Here is a 14,178-nt window from a genome sequence, read left to right as displayed (position 1 = left end):
ATTAGGCTAGGATTAAATCGGGGGGTTGCTGGGGCTGGAAGGGCCTATATATATATATATATATTAAAAAAAGAAAAAATGATTTTCATTTCTCTGGACTGCGACTGGATTCACAGTCCTGAAGGTGGTGGTTTGGATTCCAATGCGTCATTTATTCAAACCATCCACTCAGCCCTGGCCATGGAGCAGAGGAGAGAGATGGACAGCTCAATCCATGGCCAAGATACAAACAGCGGCTTCTATCAGTCAAGGGAGCAGTCCATTGCTTGCAGTTACAGGCTTCCTGTGGGAAATCGTTGGAACTGCACTGATTAAGGGGCAAAAGCTCATTGAGCAGAAAGTCAAAAACACTCATTTTAATTAATAGGATGATTTTATTTTGTTCTAATTCATTCTCACTTAGAGTCTTCATCATTGGCAAGGCTTAGGATTATGGTTTGCTGGGCTATTTCGGAAGACAGTTAGGAGCCAACCACACTGGTGTGTCGAGTCACATACAGGACACAAGTGGGCAAGGAAGCCCGGTCTGATGAACCTGAGTGAACCAGATGAGAGATGTGGGCATACTGCAGCTTCTGATTCCAGACTCACTGTGAACTCCCCCTTGGTGGGACTTGAACCTGCTCTCCGGGCCTATCAGTCACTTGTCTGGCAACATCACATGGTGCTACCTTAGCCATCTGTAATGGGGCGTTGCATGCCAGAAGTTCCAGCATGGAAGGGAACAAAAACCAGTCTGCTCTCCTGAAGGTGCTGGAGTCGGACTCCAGGGTGTCCTTGAAAACTCTGTCTGAGAGCCAGCTCCTGCAGTTTGAGTCCAGTTCACCAGAGGATTAAGAACCAAAGAACCAATTTATGAAGGAAACATCCAGCAAGTCACCTCACAGTAAAAAGGAGGCTAAATTAACTACCTCAGTACAAGAATTGGGACATCATGTTACAGCTGTACAAGACACTGGAAAAGCCACATTTGGAGCACTGCATAGTTTCTAGTCATTAAAAGAATATCATTAAACTGGCAAGGGTCCATGGGTGATGTACGAGGATGTTACCAACACTGGAAGCTTGAATTATAAGGGGAGGCTGGACAGGCTTGGACTACCTCCATGGAGCCGAGGAGACTGAGAGGTGATCTCTAAAGTTTATAAAATCATGAGGGGCACAAGTTTGTACAACCACATGCTTCTCCCTAGAGCAGGGGAGTCTAACACCGAAGGGCACAGGTTTAAAGTGAGAGGGAAAGACTTAAAAGGCAATATTTTTATACAGAGGCTGGTATAGATATGGAACAAAAGGCTTAGAGAGCAGGGTTTCCCAACCTTTTTTATGCCATGAATCAATACCATTAAGTAAGCCGTCCATGGACCCCAGGGTTGGCGACCCTGGTTTCGAGGGACATGGACCAGGTGCAGGCAAATGGACTAGCTCAATTAGGGAACTGGGCTGAAAGGCCTGACTTCTGTGACATACAGCTAGACGACTATGACTCCTACCCGATCCCTTTTCAAAGGCAATGCTCAGCAACTGGGGTTTTGGGCAATGAGAGTCTGGGAAGCCAGCAGTTGAGCTGCTGTTGTGGTCCTGGGTGACTAGTGCAGTGTGAAGGTCCTGGACTAGGCAGTTTGATCCAGCATTCAACAGTACCCTCAGTAGGTCATGTCACTGCTCAAACATCAAATGATTTGCTGCTGTTGCTGCTTGAGGGGTTGCAATTGCAACAGCAACGGTAAGGAATTATATAAAAGCGAACTATCACTTGTACCTGAAATCGGAAATGGGAAGTGAAGTTTATGGACAAACCTGGGTCAATGAAAGGCTACTTGTCTAAAACTTTAACTCCAATTCTCACCTCAGCTGCTGAGTACTTTCAGCATTTTCTGGATTTATTACTGTGATCGATGAATTTATTTATTTATTATTTACAGTGCGGAATAGGCCTTCCAGCCCTTTGAGCCCTGCTGCCCAGTGACCTTACCCTAATCAGGGGACGACTTACAATGATCAATTAACCTGGGTCTTTGGACTGTGGGAGGAAACAGGAGCACCTGGAGGAAGCCCACGCAGTCACGGGGGAAACTTACAAACTTCTTAGAGGACAACAGGGGGAACTGAACCTGGGTCGCTGGTACTGTGGTAAATGCTACACTACCATGCCGCCCCAGTGTGGCCGAGTAACATAAAGCACAGAAACGAGGCTCTCAGCACACATAAACAGACCTGGATCAGATCAGACCATTACTTATTCCTTGACAGTTTTATGGAACAAGAATCCTCTTAGTGGTGAACTTCACATCCTGCACTGACTACTTACCCCACAGTACAAACATTAAATACACTGCATTTTAAATATTTATTAAAATAACACACTCATGATACTACTTGGCCAACTTTTACATCTTAGAAAGGTTTCACATTTCCAATAGACATTTTTTTTAAAGTTTTATCCACAAAAATGTACAAGGAAATTTGGTTATATATTTAATTGTTACTGTTAATAACTCTCAGAATTGCTGCTTACCGGCATAATGTTGAACCAGTTGTTGCAGGGTTTCAAACTGCGCCCGGGTCGTTATATAATACCCACCGCTGTCCAGTTTGCGAATCTTATAGTGTTTAACATGGTCTCCTTTCGTATCATCCCAGTCACGTATTGACAAAGAATAGGCACCTGCATGCATCAAACAAAGTGGTGTGAAGGCATAGTTCAGTGAAATATTCTTGTGCTTTTACAATCACGTCAAGCTACACAGTTAACCTGGCAACTTATCAAGTCAGAGTATTAACTTAGGTCAATCTTACTCCTCTTGGATGTGAGAAAAGTTAAGAAGATTAATGTGATTACAACAGCAGCCATGTTTCCTATACACTTACATGACATGATGTCGAAAGAAGCACTACATATGAGTTATCAAACAAAATTGTTTGACATTGAGCCATGCAGGGAGATGGCCAAGAGCTTGATCAGAGAGATATTACGGAGATAACCAAGGATATTGCCAAAAGCTTGATTGGAGAGATATTATGGAAATGACCAAGAGCTTGATCAGAAGGATATTATGGAGATGACCAAGAGCTTGACTGGAGAGATATTATGGAGATAATCACGAGGATGAGCAAGAGCTTGATCAGAGAGGTAAAATGGAATTTTGTAAAAAGAAAAAGTGCAGAGAACAGATTAAACTGTAGATGTTGGAATCTGAAACAAAGCAGAAATGCTGGAAAAGAACAGGGCCACTCAACAGTGTGTGTAGAAAGATGCCTGGTTTCTTTCCCCCAAGTTGCTTTTTCACTGGCTGAGTTCTTCCAGCACTTCAAAAGGGCAGAGGGGTTTACGGAAAGTAATTCCTTTAATCTCTCTGCCCTTAGCAGATGAAGGTAAAACCAGAGATGGTGCAGTAATTTATGAGCCCAGAACCAAAACAGAAGTATCTGGGGGCTGAGGGAGGGTGTGTGACCCTGGGGGGGGGGGGGGCAGTGTCTGAAAACAAGTTACCACTGGCACTGTGGATAGAGCTTTGGCCTTTCCGCTCCAGAGATCTTGGTTCAATCCTGGCCTTGTGTTAGTGGTGTGGAGTTTTTCTGTAGTCTCCGTAGCTGTGTGGGTTTCCTCTCACATCCCAAAGCTGTGCTGGTAGGTTAGTTGGCCACCACAAGTTGCTCCAGTGAGGCGAGTGACAGAAGAATCAAGGTGGAGATGGACGTGTCAGGGAGTATGGGTTACAGAGAAATAATGTTGGGATCCCCCTGGGAGATAGCATGGACACAATAGGCTGAATGGCCTCCCATGTCATAAGCAAAATATGAACTGTGAGAAATTCTCTGTTGATTCGCTGCGATAGTTGATGACTAACGTGACACTTACTCATTTATGCTTGTAGGCATTTGGAAACATTGATTTCCACAGTCAAAATATTTCAAAAAATCATAAAATGAGAGAGTTTATTAATAACCAACTTTCATGTAGTTATTTTGCTATTCTTATCAAAGTTCCTGCAGGTCCAAATAATAACTGTAGAGCCAAAAAACTCTTCAAATTACATTAAGAATATTGGTGTCATGACTTTGAAGAAATAAGAATCTAAGAAATAAGAAGAGGAGTCAGCATTTGGCCCTTCAAATGCCCTACATAATACCATACCCAATCCTGTGCCTTGACGACTTTTCTGTCTGATCCACAAACCCCGATCACCTAACTGCAACTAAATCAATCATAGTTTTGAAGGTCCTCGCCAACAGAGAGGACTTCCTTCCAATGCAGAGACCCTCCGCCTAACTGAGTTTATGCTCATTTCTATTCTAGATGACCAAGACCTTATCCTGAGACGATACCCCTAGTTTTCGAGACCCAGCCTGTGGAAACAGTCCCTCAGCCTCTGCCCTATCAAAATAAAGGGATTAGAGTTAAATGTCCTGGGTATGCCTCTAAACTGCAACTGGTGATGAGGCTCTGATTGGGGACTTTCAGAGCTTTGGGGAAAGTGGAGTTACCCCTTAGTCATTCATTGCTCCCAGGGCCGCTCTGACCCGGAACGGTTGCACCTGCAAGGTTACGAGCGAAGGCCAACAGCAGATCCAGCAGGTTCAGTAACTGAACTTATGACGGAGAAGGCGGATGAGCTATAACCTCAAACGTCAATGGCTATAGTATAGGCGGATGAACATTTGGGAAGAGAAATGGTGATTTCTTTAGTTCGCCCAACGGTAAGCAATAGCAAACCACCTTTGCTATTTGCTGAGAAAACCATGGTCAAACTTACAAAATGTATCACACAACAACAGCGTCAAGAGGATCCTCAAGACAATTCTAAAGATGTCTCGCTCGGTAGGGCTGATTCTGGCCAGCAGGGGATCCCCAACCATCATCAAGCTACTGCTCATAAAATTCAAGTAACACAAAAGAAAATTATTGCCACTTGGAATGTAAGAACCCTATATTAAGCAGGAAGATTGGACAATGTGATAAATGAAATGGAAAGACTAAAGATTAACATCATGGGAATTAGCGAAGTTCATTGGATAGGTGCTGGAACATGTCAGATTAGAAATAAAACACTAGTTTATTCTTGTGGAACATCCTATACTAATGGAGTAGGAATTCTTATAGATGAAAACATGGCAAAAAGTGTTTTAGGACGTTGGGCAATATCAGAAAGAGTGCTCCTTGTTAAGTTCAGAGGACAACCATTTGATTTAGTAATTATACAGGTATATGTACCAACAACAGATGGAACAAATGAAGATATAGATAAATTCTATGAAGAGCTTGAACAAGCAAAAAATGGATGCAAATCTCAAGATATTGTTATTGTCATGGGAGATCTAAATGCTGAAGTAGGACAAGGTGCTGATGGAAATACCATAGGAAAATTTGGACTAGGGGAAAGAAATGAAAGAGGTGAGAAATGGGTAGAATGGTGCGAGATGAATAATCAGGTCATTATGAATACCCGCTTTAAAAACCATCCAAGACGCTTGTGGACCTGGAAAGTCCAGGTGATAACACTAGAAATCAAATTGACTTTATTACTATAAACCAAAGATTTAGAAACTCAGTGACTCAATGCAAAACATATCCAGGTGCGGACTGTAATAGTGACCATAACTCAGTAGTATGTCATGTAAAAGTAAAACTTAAAAAACTAAAGAAGCCAAAACCTGAACAATCCCTTGACTACTTGCAATTAATTAAAAAAGAAAAATTAAGACAAAAATTTACAATTGAAGTAAGGAATAGATTTCAAAGTCTAGAAATAGAATCTGTTGAAGATGATAGCAATCATGTAGAAATGAAATTTAACTCTCTGAAAGATGCCTTGGTAGAATCATCAAAGTCAGTGATTTCTAAAAAAGAAAAAAGCACAAAGAATAAATGGATGACAGATGAAATCAAAAATCTAATGGAAGAAAGCAATTCCTATAGAATATAAGTCCTTAGATAAAAAAGTTAAAAGCTTATGTCAAAAAGCCAAAGAAGAATGGTTAAACCAGAAATGTGAGCAAATAGAAAGAATCCCTATTACTGATCCAAAAAGGTTACATCAACAAATCAAGAATATCACTGGTAAAAAGCTCCTCCGTTCTTCAGGTGGATGTTTGAAAGCAAAGGATGGTACCATTATCATGGAAAAAGAGGAGATTATGAACAGATGGACTGAGTATATTCAGGAATTGTTTGAAGACGATCAAGGCGAAAAACCAGAAATTAAGAAAAACATTGAAGGTCCAAGTATTTTAAACTCTGAAGTTCGTAATGCAATAAATAAGATGGAGAAAGGAAAGGCAGCAGGTCCTGATGAATTAGTAATAGAACAAATTATCGCCCTTGAAGATTATGGAATTGAAAAACTAACTGATTTAATCAATGACATTTATGAGACTGGAATAATACCAGAAGAGATGAAAAAATCAGTATTTATCACTCTTCCTAAGAAAGCTGGAGCAATAGAATGTGAATTACAATGTGAATATCACCAAAATACTTCTAAGAATTTTGATGACAAGAGCTAAAAGTAAGATACAAGCTGAAATAGGCAAAGAACAATGTGCTTTTGTGAAAGACAAAGGTACAAGAAACGCAATATTGATGTTAACGATACGATAAGAATGAGTTATTCAAGTGCAAACAGATTTGTTTGTTTGTTTGTTTTATCGACTACACAAAAGCATTTGATAAAGTGAAGCACAATAAGTTACTTGAAATATTACAGAAAACTCTAGATCTAGATTCGAAAGATCTCTGCCTAATCAGAAATCTGTACTGGGAACAAACTGCCGCTGTAAAAATTGATGGAGAAGTGAGTCAGTTTACGAAAATCAAGAGAGGCGTTAGACAAGGGTGTGTTTTCTCCCCTGATTTATTTAATGTGTACAGTGAAACAGTATTACAAAAAATAAGAGACATCTTGGGAATCAAAGTTGGCGGTGAAAACATCAATAATTTCAGATATACAGATGACACTGTTAATTGCAAGTACGGAGGAAGAACCACAAAACTTAATTGATACAATTGTTGAAAAAAGTGCAAAAATGGGTCTATCAGTTGCAAAAAGACAGAATGTATGGTGATATCCAAAAAAAAAGGAGAATCCTATCTGCAGGCTGAGAATAAATGGGGAAGACATAAAACAAGTATAGAACTTTTGCTACTTAGGAAGCTGGGTGACATCAGATGGCAGGTGCGACTTGGACATCAAAAGAAGAACAGGGATGGCAAAAGACACCTTTTCAAGAATGAAGAGTATACTGACCAATACTAAACTAGGCATGACAACCCGCCTCAGAGTACTGAAATGTTATATTTATCCAGTTATGTTATATGGCTCAGAATGTTGGACAATATCTGGTAACATGAGGAAATGAATTGTAGCAGCAGAAATGTGGTTTCTGAGGAGGATGCAAAGAATGTCACGGATGAAACGAATATCTAACGAGGATGTCATGAACAGAGCAAACACAAAAAGAGAAATAATGTATGAGATCATGAAAAGGCAACGTAACTTCATTGGACATGTGACTAGGAAAGAGGAGTTATGGGACGGTAATTATGGGAAAGATTGAAGGGAAGAAAGCAAAAGGAAGACAAAGACAAAGACAAATGATGATGGACACAACAGCCAGAGAACTGGAAGTGAATACCAACTAATTGATCCACTTGACCCGAAACAGGAGTGTGTGGGCCATGGCAGTCAAAGCTCAAACTGGGCACAGCACCTGATGATGATGATGAGAGTTCAAAGCAGTTGAGAACTCATTAAATGGCAGAGTGGCCTTAATGGCTACTTGTGTTCCTAACTGTGGGTTGGTATCCCACTCAGTGTTTCGAGACTATCCTGCTAGTGGCTGGGAAAGAGGTGAGTGTAAAGAGAACCATGTACTGATAGGACACTTGTGTGGAATATCACTGGGAATAAATTGTATTTAATTTACAACAATTACACATGGGAGATTTCTTAATGCTACACACCAGCAAGAATCTGGTCAGGAAATACAATCCTGCTCCATGACTCCTGAACTCGAAAGTAGAAGTTTTGTTTGGAGTAAAATGATTAGGAGGGTGTGGGGAATTGTGGAAGAGGGGCAAGGGGAGGGGTTGGCGGTAAGTCCTTACCTTTGGTGGTTTCACTTTCACGGATAAGGAATGTCCCTCTTGGGTTGCAGATGGACAGGAGTTGCCTCTCAGCTTCTTTACGGCCAAGTTTACCGAAGTACCACCTGTTGAAAGAGGGGATCTATTATAAGAAGTGGGAAAGTCTGTGCATAGTTCAATGCAGGAACTCCGAGGAGTAAACTCAGCCTCTTCATATCACATATAACTGTCCAAGGCAGGAGTGGAAAGCCTTTCCGTTTTGTCCTGCATTGAATCCCACACCATCAGGTTCAGGAACATCTATTTTCCTACAACCATCAGATTCTTGAACCAACTTGCACAACCCCAACTCTACCCCAGCAATGGACCACCTCTTTGCACTGGCATAGACTTGTCTTTGCTAGTCTCTTTAATTTTTGCACTAAGGTTTAGCATTGGCAGTCTTTTTTTCCACTGAATGACGTTAACTTTTTTTTAATACAACTTGTGTATAATTTATATCCAGGGCATTGTCATTGGTGAAGACCATGAAACTACCAGGGTGGGGCAAAACTGATTGCAATGGCACAACAATGTAGCCGGAGAGCAGTATCATTGTACCATTGTGCAGTGATCTAGGATCAAGCCTGACTTCTGATGTTGTATGTTGGGAGTTCCCACATTCTCCGTGACTGTGTAGATTTATCCAGGGTGCTCTACCTCAAAGACGTGGATCAGGTACGTTAACTGACTGGTGTAAGGGATCCTGAGTGTGTTGGTGGGTGATAGGAGAATAGAGGGGAGTTAATGGGCAAGTGTGAGAAAAGTAAGTGAGGAAATGGGATTGATGAGCGAACTGGTACAAATGTGATGGGCCGAATAGCTTTTTATGTCATAAGGAACTGTTGATGTTCACAGATCTCCTTTATGGAAGGAACACCAGCATCACTTGGGTTGATTTTGTATGTGACTCTGGGCTCACAGTGCAGGCTGCCTTCTAAATGCCCCCAGAAAGGGGCAGATAGTGGTGACAACAAATGCAAACCTTGGTAGCACAGTGAACATTTCCTCACCGAATTCAAAATCAAAACAAACTTCAAGGAGGTGCCTTAAAAAACAGCCAGGAATCTGACACTGAAGGGTTGAAAGCGACTCCTTCTCCACAAAACTCACTGAAAAGATGCCAGCGGTCACCGATTCCAAACGATGGGGATGAAGCTAATGGTTGAAAATTATTTCCAGGTTAGCTTTCATCTCTAGCACCCCCTAACCAGGTTAGCTTTCTACTTGAAAACACTCACGACCAGGCTCGGGATAGCCTCTATCTTGCTGTTGTCCAACTCGTGAACAAACCTCTTGGACGTTAAAGGTGAGCTCTTGACCTGACAATCGAGCTCATCGTGGACCTTGTACCTTATTGTCTACCTGCAGTGCACTTTCCTGTAACCGTAACACAGTACACTGAGTTCTGGTATTGTTTTTCCTTTGTACTACCTTGTTGTACTTAAGTTTTGAAATGATCATTCAATGGCATGCAAAACTAAGTTTTTCCACCGTGTCTCGGTACCTGTGACAATAATTAACTAAGTCAGTTCCAGAATCCAGAAGGGGCTGCCTTGCTCGGATGTCCTGGGTCATCTGAGCAAGGTGTGAGAGCAATCCCTTTGCAAAGGCACAAATGCAGTGTGGGTGTACCTTGGCCTAGCACTACAACTGTTCACTGTCCAAACAACAGCACAATCCTTTTCTTTTTATTCACCCAAACGCACCTTTGGACAGAAAGAAACACATACAGAATACTGTAGGGACTCAGCAAGGCAGGCAGTGTCTATAGAAATGAATAAATAGTTGATGTCTCTGGCCGAGATGCTTTTTCAGGGCTAGAAAGGAAGGGGGAAGATGCCAGAATAAAAAAGGTGGGGGGGGGGAGGTGGTGGGGAGAGGGAGGAGGACAGCTAGAAGGAATAAGTGACGGCAGGAGGTTACGAAAGTGTTATATTTGTTCTTGATAAAAAATTTATTAAGACAATCATGGCTTCGAGCGCCACACTTCAGCGCGTGTTCGCAGTTCATCAACGTCACCTCCAGTTCTGGGTGAATTGCCCTCATTGCACACTGGGAACTGAAACTCTTTATCATGTAGGCATATAACACAGAAATACAAAGGGCTGGAGAGGAAGGAATCTGATAGGAGAGCAGAGTTCACCATAGGAGAAAGGGAAGGAGGGGACCCAGGGGGGAGGTGATAGGCAGGTGAGAAGAGCTAAGAGGCCAGAGTGGGGAACAGAAGATGGGAGGGGGAGGGAACTTTTTTTTTAATCAGGAAGGAGAAATTGATATTCATGCCATCAGGTTGGAGGCTACCCAGGCGGAATACAAGGTGTTGCTTCTCCTCCTCGAGAGTGGCCTCATCATGGAAAGGGAATCGGAATTAAAATGTTTGCCCATCCGGAAGTTCCGCTTTTGGCGGATGGAGTGGAGGTGCACGATGAAGCGGTCCCACAATTTACGACGGGTCTCACCAAGGCAGAGGAGGCCAAACTGGGAGCACCCCAAAAGATCCGCAGGTGAAGTGTTGCCTCACCTGGGAGGACTGTCTGGGGCCCTGAATGGAGGTGAGGGAGGAGGCTGATGGGAAGGTGCAACACTTTGCCTGCTTGCAGGGATAAGAGCCAGGAGGGAGGTTAACGGGGAGAGACAAATGGACAAGGGACACGTACAGGAAGGCTCAGTAACTTCCAATCCATGCACCTCATCAAAGCCAGTTTCATTCAAGAAAACTTTCTGCCCTTGCAGGAGCCTTGATCCGGATCAAGTTTATTGTCATGTGACTGTACAAGTATACAACCAAACGAAACAATGTTCCTTCAGACCATGGTGCACATAAAACAAAAATTACCATAAGATAATAAAATACAATTCAAAATGCATGCAGTGCTCAGCATAGGTAAACAGTAAACAGCTCGCTATCCTTGTGATGGGACCTCAGAAGAGATACCCTGCTTGCAGTGTCAGGGTATTCATTACTCACTTCCTGAGGGAAGAAGCTATTGCCCAGTCTGGCAGTCCTGATGCTCTTGCACCTCCCTCCTGACAGTAGTGGGTGAGAGAGATTGTGGGATGGATGGTATGAATCCTCAACTATGCTTTGGGCCCTCAGTCTGCAATGCTCCCTGTAAATGTCACAAACGGGAGGGGGGTGCAAATGATGCAGCCAGACAGGGAATTATCAGTGGTGCTCCTGTGGAAAGTTGAGAAAGGGGGCCGGGAGCCTTGCATGCCTCAGTCTCCTCATATAGTGTATTGCTGCTGCGCCTTCTTGACTAACGAGGAGGCGTTGTGGGTCCAGTTTAGATGGTCCATTATGCGCACACCAAGAAACTCGTCGCTCTCTCCACGGCAGAGCCATTGATGTGCAATGGACAGTGGCCAACCTGTGCCTTCCTGAAGTCCACAATCATATCTTTTGTCTTGCTCACGTTGAGACTCAGGTAGTTCTCGCACCACTTGACAAGCCTCTCAACCTTCTCTACACGCCAGCTCATCACTGTTGCTGATGAGGCCAACCACAGTAGTATCATTAGTGAATATAATGCAGTTTGAGATGAATCTGGTAGTACAGGTGTGAGTCAGCAGCGGGCTCAGCACACAGCCCTGGGGAGCACCACTGCTCAGCGTGATGGAGGTTGAGATGTTGCTGCCAACTCGGACTGACTGAGGTCTTTCCATTAAGTCGTCCACGATGAAGTTTCAGAGAGGGCTGTTGAGTTCCTACAGGGACAGTCCACCCACCGACCTCTGAGAGATGATAGTCTTAAACGCCAAGCCGAAGACGATGAATAACATCCTGGTGTATGAGGCATCGTGTTCTAGGTGGAACAGGTTAGAGTGGAGGGCTAAGGCTATGGCGTCATCAGTGTACTGCGTTGAGCAGCAGGCAGACTGGACAAGGTCCAATGTAGCTGGAGTGTAGGATTTTATCCAATCCATCACCAGCCACTCACAGCACTTCATGATTGTTGACAATAATTGTTTAGGCCAGTTCCTGTTGCTGTCTTGGGCATGAAATGATGGTGGCTGCCTTGAAGCCTGCAGGCACAATGGATCGTTCAAAGAGAGTTAAAGGTATCTCTTAAGGCCTCTGTTGACTGGGTTGCACAGTCCCTCAGCACCTGATCAGGTATGTTGTCTGGCCCCGCAGTTTTGCATAGGTTTATCTTGGCCAGGATTCTCCTCACCTTGGCTGTGGCCGGTCAGAGTGCCTGTTCCTTAAGAGGAGAGTAGGCTTTCCTCGATGGCACATCATTCATTTCGTCAAATTATGCACAGGAGGCATTCAGCCTGTCAGGAAGGGTGGAGTGGCTGTTGCTGACATACAGGGTGGACTTATAATAGGTTATGGTCTGTATACCTAGCCACATGTGCCGTGCGTCCCTGGTGTCATAAAGGTGTCTGTGAATTTTCTGTGCGTACTCACGCCTTACCTTCCTGATGGCATGGGTGATTGTGGCAAACAGGAGTGAGATATGCCAACTAGTGGAATGGTGCCGCAGCAACAACCTGGCACTCAACATCAGTAAGACGAAAGAGCTGATTGTGGACTTCAGGAAGGGTAAAACAAAGGAACACATACTAATCCTCATAGAGGGATCAGAAGTGGAGAGAGTGAGCAGCTTCAAGTTCCTGGGCGTCAAGATCTCTGAGGATCTAACCTGGTCCCAACATATTGATGTAGTTATAAAGAAGGCAAGACAGTGACTATACTTTATTAGGAGTTTGAAGAGATTTGGCATGTCAACAAATATACTCAAAAACTTCTATAGTTATACTGTGGAGAGCATTCTGACAGGTTGCATCACTCTCTGGTATGGAAGGACTACTGCACAGGACCGAAAGAAGCTGCAGAAGGTTGTAAATCTAGTCAGCTCCATCTTGAGCACTAGCCTACAAAGTACCCAGGACATCTTTAGGGAGCGGTATCTCAGAAAGACAGCGTCCATTATTAAGGACCTCAAGCACCCAGGGCACGCCCTTTTCTCACTGTTACCATCAGGTAGGAGATACAGAAGCCTGAAGGCACACACTCAGTGATTCAGGAACAGCTTCTTCCCCTCTGCCATCCGATTCCTAGAAGGACCTTAAAGCTTTGGACACTACCTCACTCTTTTTTTAAATATACAGTATTTCTGTTTTTGCACATTTTAAAAAATCTATTCAATATACATAATTGATTTACTTGTCTATTTATTATTATAATTTTTATTTAATTCATTATTTTTTTTCTCTCTGCTACATTATGTATTGCATCGAACTGCTGCTGCTAAGTTAACAAATTTCACGTCGTATGCCGGTGATAATAAAGCTGATTCTGATGACCTTAGAGTATTCCTGTCCCTCAGTCTGAAGGCAGTGTCTCAACTGCTAAGCAGTGCACGAACCTATGCAGTCAGCCATGGTTTCTGGTTTTGCCTGGCAGTGTAGTGTTTAATCATAGGAACATCCTCAGTGTACTTTGCTATGTAGCCAGTCAGCGATCCCACATACTCATTGCTGATGAGATGATTGTAGGTAGTTGCCTCCCTGAATATGCTCCAGTCTGTGCTTTTGAAGCAGTCCTGTAGCACTGAGGTGGCGTCTTTTGGACAGGTCTTGATCTCTCTGGGAACTGGTTTGGCTCGTCTGCATGCAGAGTGGCTATGTGGTCTGAGAATCTGAAGCGAGGGCAAGGGGCAGGTTTGTAGACACCACGAACGTTGGTATAAACCAAATCTAATATATTCATTTTTGCACAGATTGTGTGTATTACTTTGATTTCCAGTACCTGCAAATTTTCCCTAGCTAACATATTCTCCCCACTGGTTGTGAAGTTAACATCCTGGTTGACTTCGGCAGGACTGTTTTTAAGTCGGCATGATTGAAGTCCTCAACAGCAATGAAGACACCACTGGGGTGAGTGGTTTTTGAGGTCACAGATGGTGCTGTGGGGCTCCTGCAGCACCAGCTTGGGAGGATGCAAACGTCAATAACCACAATGGCAATGCGCCCTCTCAGTCAGCAGAAACGCCTGCGCTTCACAATTAAAAACTGTTGGTACACTGTTTGGTACCTTGACC

At 43.3% G+C, this 14,178-nt stretch overlaps 1 protein-coding gene across 9 annotated transcripts in view; it reads right to left on the bottom strand.

The window, feature by feature from the left end:
* Positions 1–14,178, bottom strand: part of LOC134342509 (tyrosine-protein kinase Fyn) — a 235,992-nt gene that overhangs the window by 26,015 nt on the left and 195,799 nt on the right. For all 9 annotated transcript variants that reach the window (XM_063040742.1, XM_063040741.1, XM_063040736.1 and 6 more), the window contains 2 exons: positions 8,108–8,211; positions 2,519–2,668 (listed from right to left, as the gene is read on the bottom strand). In XM_063040742.1, the coding sequence (XP_062896812.1) occupies positions 2,519–2,668; positions 8,108–8,211 (254 nt within the window). The remainder of the gene's footprint in view (positions 1–2,518; positions 2,669–8,107; positions 8,212–14,178) is intronic.

The sequence above is a fragment of the Mobula hypostoma genome, chromosome 2 (assembly GCF_963921235.1).
Source record: "Mobula hypostoma chromosome 2, sMobHyp1.1, whole genome shotgun sequence".
Lineage (NCBI taxonomy): Eukaryota > Metazoa > Chordata > Chondrichthyes > Myliobatiformes > Myliobatidae > Mobula > Mobula hypostoma.
This window is presented reverse-complemented; position numbering and strand designations above follow the sequence as displayed.